Source organism: Capricornis sumatraensis, chromosome 17 (assembly GCF_032405125.1).
Source record: "Capricornis sumatraensis isolate serow.1 chromosome 17, serow.2, whole genome shotgun sequence".
Lineage (NCBI taxonomy): Eukaryota > Metazoa > Chordata > Mammalia > Artiodactyla > Bovidae > Capricornis > Capricornis sumatraensis.
Window position 1 is genome coordinate 55,066,199 of NC_091085.1, and position 15,142 is coordinate 55,081,340.

General features: G+C 42.9%; 1 protein-coding gene across 2 annotated transcripts in view; it reads right to left on the reverse strand.

Annotated features, from left to right (window-relative positions):
• GLT1D1 (glycosyltransferase 1 domain containing 1) overlaps positions 1-15,142 on the reverse strand; it is a 115,378-nt gene that overhangs the window by 39,999 nt on the left and 60,237 nt on the right. The window contains exons 7-8 of one of the 2 annotated variants that reach the window (XM_068990132.1): positions 9,845-9,940; positions 9,022-9,071 (exon numbers count right to left, since the gene is read on the reverse strand). The exons of the other annotated variant lie outside the window; for it this stretch is intronic. Of the exons in view, the coding sequence (XP_068846233.1) occupies positions 9,022-9,071; positions 9,845-9,940 (146 nt within the window). The remainder of the gene's footprint in view (positions 1-9,021; positions 9,072-9,844; positions 9,941-15,142) is intronic. 2 annotated transcript variants of the gene reach the window in all.

Consider the following 15,142-nt stretch of genomic DNA (forward strand, 5'->3'; position numbering starts at 1 on the left):
TCCTCAGAACTTCCCTGGTGGTCCAGTGGTTAACACTCTGTACTTCAAATACAAGGGCAACCAGTTCAATCCTTAGTCAGGAAACTAAGATCCCACATGCTCCATGGTGTGGCCAAAAATTTTTTTTCTTATTGGAAAAAAACATAAATTCCTTTTGTTTTTAATTTTTAAACATGTGTCTTCTTTCATGATTAGGGTAAAAGATTTCATCAAGGAAAAAAAAATTGAATAAGACAGCTGAAATACCTAACTGGAGAAAAGAATGGCTACCCATTCCAGTATTCTTGCCTAGAGAATTCCATGGACAGAGGAGCCTGGCAGACTATGGTCCATGGGGTCACAAAGAGTTGGACGTGACTGAGCAACTAACATAACCCTTTAACTAAAATTTAGCCAAAGGTGTAACAGCAACTTTCAAGTTGAAAGTACAAACTGCATTAAACTTTTCTCGGCTTGGCTTCCACATCAGTTCATTTCCAAATCTCTTAGTGAAGCCAAGGGGAACAAAACACAAGATAAAGAAAAAAAAAAAAGAAGGCTAGATATTTTTATTTAATGAAAGTGCATGTTATGAAATTTTAAAAAGCGAGAGCATGGCAAGCAGCAAAGAAAATTCTCATTTCCTCCTTCTAAGCTTATTTACTTTCTAGCAAAATACATTGTCTCAACTCCCAGGCTGAAGGAAAATCATCTTAGATATAAGAAATTATCGTGGGAAGTCATTAAGCTGTCACACACGAGCTGAATGTTCCTACCACATTGCTTATCAAAGAGAACCATAAAATGCACCCACTCCATACGCCCCTGCAAGCAGAAACCAAATGCTTTGCCAAAATGGTTGGATAGAGAGATCAAAGAAGCTTTAATAGAAAATCAGCGTCTAACTCAAACCATCCTGCAGCTAAAACAGAATCTTAGCCTATCAACACACAAAGGAAACATCAGCACAGAAAGTTCTTTCATTCTTTAATTAAACGCCCCTATGATGCTGCCAATGAACCAGGTGCTATGCCAAGTATTCGCTTATTTTGGCCTCATAGGAAACTATGAGGCAGGTAGTGTTTTCTGAGTCATGCCCACTTTACAGATGGAGAAACTGAGGCCTAGAGCAGTGAAGGGTACCCAGCTAGCATGCAATCACTCTATTAGCCAGCCATGAAGAACTACCCTTTGCCTGACAGGGATGATTCGATCTTGTTCTAAAGATGTTAACAAACTTGCCAGCAGTAAGAAGTAATGAAGGATTAAGTAGATTTAACAGGGGACTGGGATCTTACTTTTTGAAATGTTCTTGTTAAGAATGATCACTTTATTTTTTAGATGTGTAACATACACGGCACCACCATTTTTTAAAAAGCAATCTAAGAACACTCTCTCTGTGTGCGTGCTAAATCATTTCAGTCATGTCCGACTCTTTGCGGCCCTGTGGGCTGTAGCCTTCCAGGCTTCTCTGTTCATGGGATTCTCTGGACGAGAATACTGGAGTGGGTTACCATGCCCTCCTCTGGGGTATCTTCCCAACCCAGGGATCGAAACTGCGTCTCTTACATCTTCTACATTGGCAGGTGGGTTCTTTACCACTAGTGCCACCTGGGAAGAACAACATTCTGCTGCTGCTGCTGCTGCTGCTGCTAAGTCGCTTCAGTCGTGTCCGACTCTGTGCGACCCCATAGATGGCAGCACACCAGGCTCCTCCATCCATAGGATTCTCCAGGCAAGAGTACTGGAGTGGGGTGCCATTGCCTTCTCCGAACATACACTCTAGCATTTTATAAATGGTTGGTAGAGAGATGAGTGTTGATTAAAAAGGAGAGCAATAATATTCCAAGGAGGAGGGTGATAACTGCCTTCTGAGCTGGACCATGGAACATGGTAGGAACAAACGTGAATGTTATATGCAGCCCAGCCCATGGGCTCCCCTGTCCTGGCAGATACACCTCCAGTCTAGAGTTACCTGCCCTCATCTCTCTTCCTAACCAGACCTCATGTCCACTCAGGCAGGGGCCAAGTCTATTCTATTCTCTGGGACTAAACATAAGGGCCACATTGATATCCATTAAGTGACCTACAAAAGTATTTGGTTCTTGTCTGATCGTTCATACAAACAAATTGGTAATTTGCATATGCCATGATCATCAGTTTTCTGCTTTGAATATTTGGCTTCCATTTCACCTCTTCTGCTTCCCCTGTGCATCTTCTCACTTCTGCCCCCTGGGTGTGGTCTGATGGAAGTGGAATTAGGTGCCTGGTCCTCTCCTTACAAAACGGCAGAGGTAACCCACGGCAGACCATGGACCTTGAAGGGAATGACCCAGAGACTAAGAAATGGATGCAGTCAAACCTGGTCTTCAGCCTCCCCAACAATTCTCTTAGAAGCTCTTATCATCTCCTAATACATGTCCTTGCAATGAAGTTGGTCTGAGGCTGCAGCCCAGGGGCACAGGCTGAGCTGTGTAGCTTCTTCACTGGGATCTCCTATCTGACCAGGCTGCGTGCAGAGACATGGACAAAGAAGGCAGGAATCACTGCTGTATGCACTGTGAGCACACCCTAAAAACAGACTGAGCTCTTTCTCAAGACATATTCACTAACCGAGTCAATGCAATTTTGTTCTAAGAAGCCCTGCACATGACCCAGAAAGGCTACAGTCCTCCTAAAGGGTGCAATTTAGACCTAAAGTGTTTATTCAGTCATTGAGCTTAGCAGTTAACAAAGAAAAAAAAATGAATGGAAGAAGAGTGCATTCACATCAGATGTCAAAAATAATTGTGGTACTTGGGTGTTTAATCTGCTCTAAGAGATAATGGTTAAAAGATGAATTGCAATGTGTCCCAAGATTTGACCTCTGACCCACTTCTCAAATTCATTTCCAAAAGATCAGTGTATTAACCCATAACACTGTAGCAAAGATTCAATGTCAAGTGTAAAACCCTTTTAGTCTCCTCCTACTTCTGTATTCAAAAGTGGTGTTAAATTGAATTCTTGACACTGAAAACTGATAGATGCCTAGAAATCTTGTAAGGATAATAGGAAACAGCTTGTTTAAGTTGAGTAGTCAAGAGAAGCATGTCGAAGCCAGGCCACAATACGGGGAGGGAATCTCGTTAAGGAAGCAGCCAACGCATTGGCTTTCAAGAGGGAGTATGTCTAGGGGCCACACACACACAAACACAAACACACAACCATCCAGTGTGGCCCAAGTCAGTGTTTTCCAAACTTTGAATCATGGAGCACATCACGAAATCAATCTTGGAATAAAAATAGGCACTGTTTTAATGACATGAAATATCAAAGCAGAGGCATGGAACAGATTTTTAAAGAAATATCAGAGTGTGTGAAATACATGAAGTAAGAGGATTATTTAATTAAGCTTGTTTCTTGTGTGTGTGGTGGGTCACCATGTAAAATGTGCTGGAGTTGGCTTTACTTGCTGTCTGGTAATTTGAAACTGGCCATGGGAAAACCTTTCTATAGAAATAGGCAAATAGGGCTTTTATAAAATAGGGCTTGGGATTTCCCTGTTGGTCCAACGGTTAAGACTTCGTCTTCCAATACAGAGGGTGCAGGTTCAATCCTGGTCAGGGAGCTTAAAAAAAAAACCCAAAGAACATAAAACAGAAGTAATATTGCAACAGGTTTAATAAAGACTTTAAAAATGGTCCACATCAAAAAGATTTTTAAAAAAAAATAGGGTTTACCACTTTGCCCATCCCAACAGAACCAGTTGTTCAACACTGACCAGCATACCACTGGTTATGGAGAAAAAGCAAAGAAACATATAACACTTAAGAGATACTAGTTTATCTGAATTATTGGAGGATATGAAATATGTGTCTACATATCAATATATTGGTTTTATATCTTCTGAGGAACTCACTGGTGGTCTGCATTTTCATTGCTAGGGGTTCAGGTTCAATCCCTGGTTGAGGAACTGAGATCTCACAAATCGGGCAGTGTAACCAAAAAAAGAGAAAAGAAAACTTTCGTAGGGAAGAGGGAGCCAAGAAGGAAACAAGTGGTTTTGAATTTGTGACTAATCATATTCAGTGCTGCCTTAGTATTTCAGAAACTCAAATTATTCTGTCTATTAAGACAACACTAAGGTGTTTGTGATGGTGGCTACTGATTCTCTTTAGATTTGATCAAGATCCATTAGAAGGCGGGGATATTGCTAGGGGCTGAATGTTTGTGTCCCCCTTAAAATTCACACTCTGAAATCTTAATCCCCAAGGTGATGATATTTGGGAGCGTAGATCTTTGGGAAGTGATGCAGGAACCCTCATGAATGGGACTGGTGTTCTGATAAAAGATCCCAGAGAGCTCCGAGGACTCAGCAAGCAAGGAAGAGCATTCTGGACTTCCTAGGTGGTCCAGTGGTAAAGAATTCGCCTGCCAATGCAGGGGACGTGGGTTCGATCCCTGGTCTGGGAAGATTCCACATGCCTCAACAGCTAAGCCTGTGCACCACAACTACTGAGCCCTCCCTTGAGAACGCTCTGCAACAAGCAAAGCCACCACAGTGAGAAACCTGGGCACTGCAACTAGAGAGTAGCCTCTGCCTGCTGAAACTAGAGAAAGTCTGTATGCAGCAATGAAGATCCAGTCTAGCCAAAAACTGAAGGAAAAAAATAGATGAAGAGTACCCTCAGAAGAAAATGACCCAGCTGGCACTTTCACCTTGGACTCAAAGCCTCCAGAACGTCAGAAATAAATTTGTTGTTTCTTAGCCACCTCGTCTGCGGTACGTGGTTATAGCCACCCATATGGACCAAGACAAAGAAACAGGAATCAGGTCCCAAATGCTCACGTCTGCATTCAGGTCTGTGCAAGCCTGAGAAGGCAGCCACATCCCCAGAGGCAGAGTTAGATCTGGAAGATCCAGTTTCTCTGGTCGGTGGAGGAGAAGTGAGCAGATCCCAGGAAATCTTCAGACTGAGTATGGCCCTGGCACAGTGCCAGATGCTTACAACTGGTTTTTCCAAGTGGCAAATTTGCAACCCAAGATGCCTTCCTCTGTTTCCTAGAGGGTTTTTAATTACAGATAGTGGAGCGCCTTGTGGAAGAAGTGCTTGAGAATTATTACTAATTCATGGCAATGAACTTAAGGACCAGTAACTCTCAGCTCATAACCCTTCACAGCCCTTCACTCAAGAGCTCCCTTTCCAGGCTCCTCTTTCTCTTGTATTCCCTTGCTGCTTTGCTTTCCTGGCTCCACCCACACAAACTAAGTCAGTGGCTGAAGATGCAGCTTCAGAAGGGAGCTCCAGGGGCCTCAGGGCTGGGGCATTCTACGAGACTTGTTCTGGACCTGCATTGGCTCAGGAAGAAATACATCCTCAGGTATGTCAGAGATGTATTAGACGAGCTTGGAAAAGGGGAGGAGAAAAGGGGAAAGGAGAAATTCCACTAGAAATTGTGGCAGCACTAAAGCTTCCCAAGACACGACTTTCCCAGGGTCCCCGTAAACCTTTGTCTCGGCCAGCTCAAGTCACCATCTGTTTCCTGATTCTCATCAGGCAAAGTCATGAGTCAAAGTCACTGCCTCCCTCTGGAAGTTACAAAAAAAGGAAATACAGGGACTTCCCTGGTGGTCCAGTGGTTAAGCATCCATGGGCCAATGCAGGGGACACGGAGTCCATCCCTGGTTCAGAAGGATTCCACATGCCGCAAGGCAACTGAGCCCCCAAGTCACAACTACTGAGCCCTCAGGCCTAGGACCCATGCTCTGCAACAAGAGAGTAGCCTCTGCTTGCTGCAACTAGAGAAAGCCCATGTGAAGCAAAGAAGACTCATGTGATCAAAATAAATAAATAAATACAACTTCTAAAAACAGAAAGAAAATATAGAGATGCATTTTGTAGGACCGACAAGGCAAAGAGAGAGAGAAAGAGTGTGGACGCGCATGAATGTTTGTCTAGCTAGTTGCAAGCACTTAAAAATTTCACACACGCATACATACATTTTTTTCAAAAGGAATAAAAAGGCCTCTGGGCTGTGACTTCTCTTGGAAGGTTGACAAGGGAGCCTGCATCTCTGGATGCAAATCCTGCTGTGGCTGAATCATGCTCCCAGTCAGTCATGCCACAGTTTGCCACAGTCTCCACCCTCCCCTACTGCCTCCCAACCCAGAGCCCGAGAGTGTAATTTCTTTGCAGTGAAATTAGGAGGAAGGAAACACATTTTTTACAATCACTGTTCTTTCAAAAGTAGGCCAACTAAAGTTAGAGGGAAGCTTGAATGTTTCAAAAACAAATGGGAAAATATGGTTCTTTCCCCTGGGGATAGAAAAGCCTTCCTAATTGTTTAGAAAATAAAAACAACTGGGGCTTCCCTGGTGGTCCAGTGGTTAAGAATCTGCCTTCCAATACAGAGGACGTGGGTTTGATACAGGTTGAGATCCCACATGCCTCGGAGCAACTAAGCCCTCTCATTACAACTACTTGGCCCTGTACTACAACTTAAGAGTCCCAGCGCCATAACATAGCCCTGTGTCAAACGAAGACCTGACACGGCCACAAGAAAGCAAAAACAAAAGAAGTGCCTCTTCTAAGAGACCACGACTTAGAAAGTCTCTATGAAACCAATGGCGTCCCTGTCTCGTAGGCAGGTGAGTTGAACAGGAAGGTGCTAACAGATGCAGGAAACAACACGTGCCCTAGCCGCTCCCTCTTCTCTGACTCCAGTACCAGCTACAATGCTGCCTCAGTCTTTATGTTCCTGGAAAAGCGTTTCTGGCACATGTTTAGTGCTATACTTTGAAGTTTGCCACCTCTCTCCAGGCTTCCTTAAAAGGAAGCGTGACAGAAAAAGTCAAACAGAGAAATCAGGTCGTCATTAGGCCAGAGTTGTTTGTGAACATTTTTCTCCACCAAGTATTGTTCTTCTGGTATTTCTGCCTCCAGATACACTGTGTGTGTGCGTGCGTGTGCACATGTGCTCAGTCATGTGCAACTCTTTGCAACCCCAAGGACTGTAGCCCACCAGGCTCCTCTATCCAGGAGATTTTTTTCAGGCAAGAATACCAGAATGGGCTGCCGTTTCCTCCTCCAGAGGATCTTCCTGATCCAGGGTTCAAACCTGCATCTCCCAGGCACACTGAGTCTTCATAAAAACGGTTTCCCAAACTGGCTATTTGCGTACTTTTGCAGTTCATCACATCTGTGCCCCCTCTCTACTATTGTTTATTTAATACTTCTGTGAAATAAATTCATTTTTTTAATCAACTGATTTTTAAAGGAAATTTTCAGAGTTGGAAAACCAGTATCATGCATCATAAATGGAACCAAACCAGAAAAACAAAAGCAGTGAAAAGGAAAGCCACGTTACTAAATTCTTTCAAGATAACTGCTGCTGCCACGGCTCTAAGCTTGCAGCCTTCTCTCTTGGTTAGCAAGAATCTCAGTATCAAATTAAACCTTTTTCAATCATGCTGCTCAAACAGAAGGACATAAGAGAATGAAAATAATAATAATAGTAATAGCTTTGCCACTACGTGACTTAACATTCATTAGTGCACTGGGAATTATCTTGCTAACCATCTAAAGGCTGGGCCTGAGCCTGTGTGTGATTGTGTGTATGTGCGTGCAGGTGTGTATATGTGAGTGCCTCTTATACAAAGAAACAACATGGATGGTGGGGTGATTCATCTTCCATGTGGCAACCAGTGTGGCCCCACAAATTCTAGCTCTTGGTGTATGTTTTAGGCTAGGGGGCCTTTCTCCAGGTAAATGTAGTATTCCAGAGGTCTTTAGAATACTGAGAAAAGCCTGCCACTTCCACTGCATACCTCATGGGTCCCTAGGGAACTAGTAAACGGACAAGATGAGAAATGACAGGATAGAGAAAGGATGTCACGAATGCACTTAACATGCCCAGACTCAGCCTGCTAGGCAGAAGGGAGAGGCCGTGGGAGATGCCGTTCATGGGAACAGAAGACGCAGCCCTGATACAGACACCCCATGAAGAGAAAACAAGACATCCTTACTACAGGGTTACATCCCAACTGCTGGGATGAGAGTTCTGTTTTCTAAACTGCTTGGACAGAGCCAATCAACATTTGCTTTCACGAGATGACCATTGTTGCCACCCAGACTCTCTGAGTCCTGAGCGCTTGGAATTGACTCTGCGGAGGCGGGGACCTCTCTGGTGGTCCAGTGGTTGGGAGTGCGCCTGCCAACACAGGGGACGTGAGTTCAATCCCTGGTCCGAGAACTAAGATCCCACATTTCACGAGGCAACTAAGCCTGTGCTCTGCCACAAAGGAAGCCACCGCAGTGAGAAGCCCCCGCACCACAACTAGAGAGTAGCCCCTGTTCACAGTAACTAGAGAAAGTCCCTGCAGAAAAGAAGAGCTCAACAAAGATCAGCTTAGCCAAAGATAAAATAAAACAACAACAAAAGCACAGCCTTGGTAACAACTGAAAAAAAAGAATCGACTCCATAACAGATCACCTGCTTCCTCCAGATCTGCCAAAGGGGAGCGGGGGTGTCCAGAGTCCCAGGGAGATGAGAGGCAGCACCCCCAAGCCCTTCCACTGACCTCTGTTCCCCAGACGATGGCCATGGTCAGCCAAGGACATCCCCCAGTGAAGACTTTATTTCTCATGCTTATAGATTCTTATTCTCCACCCTACTTGGCTTCTAACTGCTTGTCAATTACCTAATCCAGTGCTAGGGTAAACAGCTCCAAGTCTGTTGAGCACTTCCAATGAGTTTCAAAGATGATCTGGACCACATGTAACATCTATCTTATACACCGACTTAGACAAACTTTCTTTATATGCCTCTAGTCCTGAGAGAATCCATTACTTACCCTTTGTAGCATTAACTTAATTGTAAAGACTTATAAAGCATCATCATCTCTAACCTTGATCTGCTGTTCATTTTTTAGAAGGCAAACAGGCTTTATTTGCTTAAGAAAGAAATCAAATATGGGTAAGAAAAGCAACTAATTTTACAAAATGTCTAAAAAGAATGGAGGAAAATAGAAATGAGATCAAGGGTCACAGCAAATCAACTTACTTCAGGACCAACAATAACCATGTAAACGTTGGCCTCTTCTTGATGCCATTCTTGGGGAGAAAAAAGAAAAAAAAAAAGACTTTTAAAATGGTTTTAAGTCACAGCTGAAAACATAAGTCAGTTCAGTATTAATTGTGCTACAATATAAATTCTTTCATATCATTTTTGCTTCCATATTAGTCAACTTATAATTATTTGAAATGTAAGTATTGGACATTTTATGGTTTAAAGGAAAAATTTTTTTTCTAGACCATCGCATATTATTCAGATATCTAATTTATTAGGTAGTTAGGATGCATATGCCATCGTAACTCAATATGGACTTTAGTATACACTGGAGTCTATAGACTAACTTAAGCAGGGCAACAAAACTCCAAATGTATGATGCAAATCAGCATGTGTAAATTATTTCCAGGTACAATTATTTTAGGCTTATCATTATTGGCTATTTTTTATGATTTTCTCAGAAGCTGAGAAGATCCTTTGGAGAAAAGAAATGGGAACCCACTCCAGTATTCTTGACTGGGAAATCCCATGGACAGAGGAGCCTGGTGGGATTGCATGGGATTGCAAAAAAGTCAGACATGACTGGGCGACTAAACAACAACAGTAAAACGGAAGCCGAGGTTACAGGAAAGTAGAAAACAACTGAAATGACTACACGGTGTGATTATTTTTCTGGTTGTTTCCAAAGCAACAGTCTAGAAACAGTTCTGCTGGTGGGCAAAAACAAATGAGAAATCTCAAAGTCCTAAGGAGAGATTTTCGAAGATGGGAACCCCAGTGGAATCCCGCAGGCGAAGGGTCACCCAAGAACACATACCGGAGAATGCATCCACCAAATAGAGAGGGTCTTTCACTTGTCTGAGTCCACAGATCAGGAGAAACACGTGTAGATTGTCAGCACTTTGGTTAATCTCTGCAACAGAAGAGTTCAGGGTATATTCAAAGGAGAGAACGCAGCTCCATGACCTGATGACAATGAAAGGTCAGAAGCTGTTCGGCTTTGCCCTTTCAGCCAGCTGTGCCCATACCAAACCTTTATTTTCATTTCACTACATGAACTAACAGTTCTTCTGATGGCTTAACCTGAGCTGAGCCTGGCCTAATAAACATAAAGGTACTGCCCACTGCAATGCAGGGGGAGGGAGCAACAGAGAACTGACTCAGTTATTACTGAAATGTCAGCCATCAGTCATAGAAAATATTTCAGTGAAATCCCAGTTAAGAAGAATGTCTTCTTTATGAAATCAGAAAAACGGTTTATATAGGAATGTCCTCTTAAGTTCATATATTAGTACATATACACACCCCTAGATAGAGAAACATTTTGGTTTGCCATTTGAAAGCTATCATGTAAGACTGGGGCTTCCCCGGAGGTGCTAGTGGTAAAGAACCAGCCTGCCAGTGCAGAAGACTTAAGAGACATGGGTTTGATCCCTGGGTCAGGAAGATCCTCTGGAGAAGGGAATGGCTACCCACTCCAGTATTCTTGCCTGGAAAATGCCATGAACTGTAGCCTGCCAGGCTCCTAGGGCAACAGTCCATGGGGCCACAGAGTCTAACACAACTGAGCACACACACACACACACACACACACACACACACAAGTAAAATACATTCTTTGTGGTCCCTTTCAACAAAAGGTGGAACCCATTTTCTCACCCCTAGATACTGGGCTCACCTGGTGACTTGCATTAATTACACAGCAAGGGGGGACTTCCCTAGTGGTCCAGTGGCTAAGACTCTGAGCTCCCAGTACAGGAGGTCAGGATTTGATCCCTGGTCAGGGAACTAGATCCCACATTTTGCAACTAAGACTCAGTGTAGCCAAATGAAATAATATTTTAAAAATAACAGAGCAAGTGGAAGTGATTCCCAAGTCTTGGTCTTGAAGGGTGGTGTCCAGTGCCCTCACCCGTTGGGACACGTGAGCATGCATGTTAAGTCGCTTCAGTTGTGTCAAATTTGTGATCTTAGAGACTGTAGCCCTCTAGGCTCCTCTTGTCCATGGTATTCTCCAGGCGAGAATCCTAGAGCGGGTTGCCAGGCCCTCCTCCAGGGGATCTTCCGGACCCAAGAACTGAACCTGCGTTTCCTGTGTTGCAGGCAGATGTTTTACCCACCGAGCCACCTGGGAAGCCCCCACCCATTGGGACACCACTGCCTCATAGTCAGGCTGGGCTGCCTCCTTACGAGTACACTTGGAGGAGAGAGACTCAGACACTCATGCAGGACCTTTCAGGCCTCAGCCTAACTTACAAGTGAGCCCAATACACACAGAGGAAGCAGAGATGAGCCAAGTCCAAACTGTGCGTGTGTGCAAAGTCGCTTCAGTCATGTCTGACTCTTTGCGACCCTACGGACTGTGGCCCGCCAGGTTCCTCTGTCTGTGGAATTCTCCAGGCAAGAATACTCGAAAGTGAAAAGAAAGTGAAAGTGAAGTCGCTCAGTCGTGTGTCCAACTCTTTTTGACTCCTTGGATTGTAGCCCACCAGGCTCCTCCATCCATGAGATTTTCCAGGCAAGAATACTGGAGTGGGTTGCCATGCCCTTCTCCAGGGGATCTTCCCAACCCAGGGATCAAACCCAGGTCTCTTGCATTGCAGGCAGATTCTTTACCATCTTAGCCACCAGGAAAGCCCCAAGTCTAAACCACTGACCCACAAAATCATAACAAAATACATTGTGGTTGTTTTAAGTCATCATATCTGAGGTGGTTTGTTACACAGCCATATCACAGGGTCAACAGACTGTATTAATATCATTAACCCAAGTGAACCTAAAACTTCATCATTTGCAAATGCATGTAACTGGACATAAAAGCATGCAAGGAGAACGTGTTCATTCATACCTTTCATTTCATTCATCCAGTTCTCTTTTTGTTGTACTCTTCTGGTTTTGTTTTGTTTTGTTGTCCACACTGCATGGTATGTGGGTATGTGGGTATGGTCGGGTATGGTATGGGTATGTGGGTATGGCTGGGGTCTCCCCAACCAGGGACTAAATTTGTGTCCCCTGCCGTGGAAGCACCGAGTCCTAACCACTAGACTGCCAGGGAAGTCCCCTCATTCATCGAATTCTCAATGGAAACAAGTTCATTTCCTCTGTGACTTTTTTCTCTTTTTTTTAATCTTTTGGTCATGCCTTAAAGCATGTAGGGTCTTAGTTAGCCAACTAGAGATTGAACTCGCTTTCCCTTCATTGGAAGTGTAGAGTCTTAACCACTGGACTGCCAGGGAAATCCCTCCTCTGTGGTTTTTTAAGTAACATAATTAGAATAAATGTAATAAGATACACTGAGAGCACTCTGACACAATCACAAAAGCTAATAATAAGAATAATGTATAACTAGCTCTGGAGAAAATCTTAACTGAAATGTTGAGATTCAGATGTTCTCTTAGAAAACCCTTAAACCTCTTAAGAAAAGCAGGTTCGGAAAACCCTTGAAAAAAAGCAATCTTTGACGTATCTGTACCCCAGGGTCCCTAGGGAAGTCAACCTTGTAAGAAAATAATCCATAATCAGTAACATTGATCTTTAGAATGTTTTGTGACTTATATTGCCACCCTGCACACATGAGATATAACTGTTTACACACACAGACACACAGATATACACATACACAGTATGGTCTCAAAGAATAATTTAGACATATTACATACCAGGCACTCTGATATTTTCTATTCCATTTCACTTCATTTTTTAAAAGTGCTGGTACCCAACTCACTAAACTGAGTTTGAGATCCTCCTTGCCCTTCACCTCCCCGACCTACTAGACTCTAGAAGGAGACAGAGTTAATCCCGTATCCCCTTGCTTCTCTTCCCCCACTTCTTCATGGGCTGGAGATTAAATGTCACAGGAATTTAGAAAAGGACATTAGAACAGGATCAAACAAAGAACCAAATGCTTTGTCTTATTTTAGGAATTTTTTAAAAACAAATTTTAAATTAAATGCAGAGACAGCACCTGGGTTTGAGAGCTTATGTGCATTTTTCAGATATACCAATATCATTTTCAGGAAATGAAGTTCAAAAATCCTGATCAAACAACCAAGGTCTCAGGCCCACCTCGGGAGTGCATCAATCTGGAGTAATTCCATTTCAGCCTCTCCTGGGGAAATGTACTATGTTCATTCTCAGATTTTAAAAAAGAACAAAACAGACTGGCCTGTAGAGGTCTGGAGGTCAGGCACAGACCCACCTAAACTTTTCAGTGGATTTCATCTCCTCATTTTAACACGAAACTTATTTTTCTTCTCTTGACTTTTCCTCTAAGATCCAGGATTCACATGAACCAAGGTTTGAACTCATCCTTTAAACACCCATTTGCGTGTCTTTCCAACAGTACCATTTCCTGGAGAATGGTATTTTTATCTTGTAAACAAAATGTGTCATTTTCACGGTCTGACACCATGTCGGTCATGACAGACTAAACACCGCACTCCAAGTCTTCTAAGTTTGTTCCAGAACAGAAGCCCAGTCCTTCTTAAAGTCACTTTCTTTGCTGCTTTCTATTCCAGCAGCTCTTGTTTTGTTGGGGTTTTTGTTTTTTTTTTCTTGTTATTATAGGGAGAAAAAAATTCAAGAACTTCTGCTGAGTGATTAGACTTAGTGAATGTTAAGTTGAAAAATCTGTTTTGGGGGGCTGTGAATGCAAAAAGAGATCTAATAACAGGAATTTTCCATCTGAAAAACAAGTGAGTTTTCCTCAGAGCAGCCTGAGGAAGGAAAATATGACCATCTGAGTTGGCATGTTAGAGAATCCATATAGGAATACTGAGTTTTAAAGGAGAGAGAAAATCAAATAAACAACGAAAAAAAAAAGAAAGTGAGAATAAAACCCAAGAAGGTGTGGCCAGGTCAAGTTTAAGTTTTACAGTTTCAGGATTGATGACCTTCAAGGCACCATTACTCTACATGCATTAGTTACTGGTATTTAAAAACAAAAATTAGAACTTCCCCAGTGGTCCAGTGGTTAAGACTGCACACCCAGTGCAGAGGGGCCTGGGTTCAATCCCTAGTGAAAGAACTAGATACCACATGCTGCAACTAAGCCACATGGTGCAACTAAGATCAAAGATCCCACATGCTGCATCTAAGGCCAGGTGCAGCCAAACAAATAAACAAAAATAAAAGCAAAAATCATGGATGATAGAACCATAACAACATTTAAGACATACCTGAAAACTCAAAGACCAGGTCACTAACTTGATGTCTAAACACATACCTCTGGATCAGAAGTGCTATGGTGACTATCACGTGAAAAAATTGTAACAATGCCACTTGGTGCCTTTTTGGGCTTTCCTGGTGGCTCAGACAGTAAATAATCTGACTGTGATTCAGGAGACCTGGTTTCAAGCCCTGGGTTGGAAAGATCACTGGAGAAGGGAATGGCAACCCACACCAGTACTCTTGCCTGGAGAATCCCATGGACAGAGGAGCCTGGCAGGCTACAGTCCATGGGGGTAGCAGAGTTGGACACAACTAAGCAACTAACATTTTACTTTCTTTAGTGCCTTTAATCTATTTTATTCTTTATTTGTTCCTAGTAGACCTGTTTGAACATGAAATCTGGTTGGCATAAAACTGATTTAATGTTTTAAACAAAGGAGATTTAGAAATATAACTGAACATTCTCAGCAAACCTAAGGTGTACCTTAAAGGAGAATGTATCCTAAAATTGACATCAGATGTTTAAGAAGGTGACTATAAACCCTGGGGATTAATTAGCTATCTACCTATTTAAACCAAGTATTCATTAAGACCCTTCCCAACCCATCCATACTGAGTGAAGTAAGTCAGAGAAGGAGAAATTCGGTATCCTATATGTGAGGAATCTGAAAAGAAATGGCACAAATGAACTTACTTACAAAACAGAAACAGATTCACGGACTTAGTGAAGAAACCTGTGGTGGCCAGTAGGGAAGAATGGGAGGAAGAGATGGAAAGTTTAGGATGGACATGTACACACTGCTATATTTAAAATGGATAACTAACAAGGACCTATTGTATAGCACAGGAAACTCTGCTCAGTGTTATATGTCAGCCTGGATGAGAGGGGAGTTTGGGGGAGAATGGATACATGTATATGCATGGCTGAGTCCTTTAGGTGTCCATC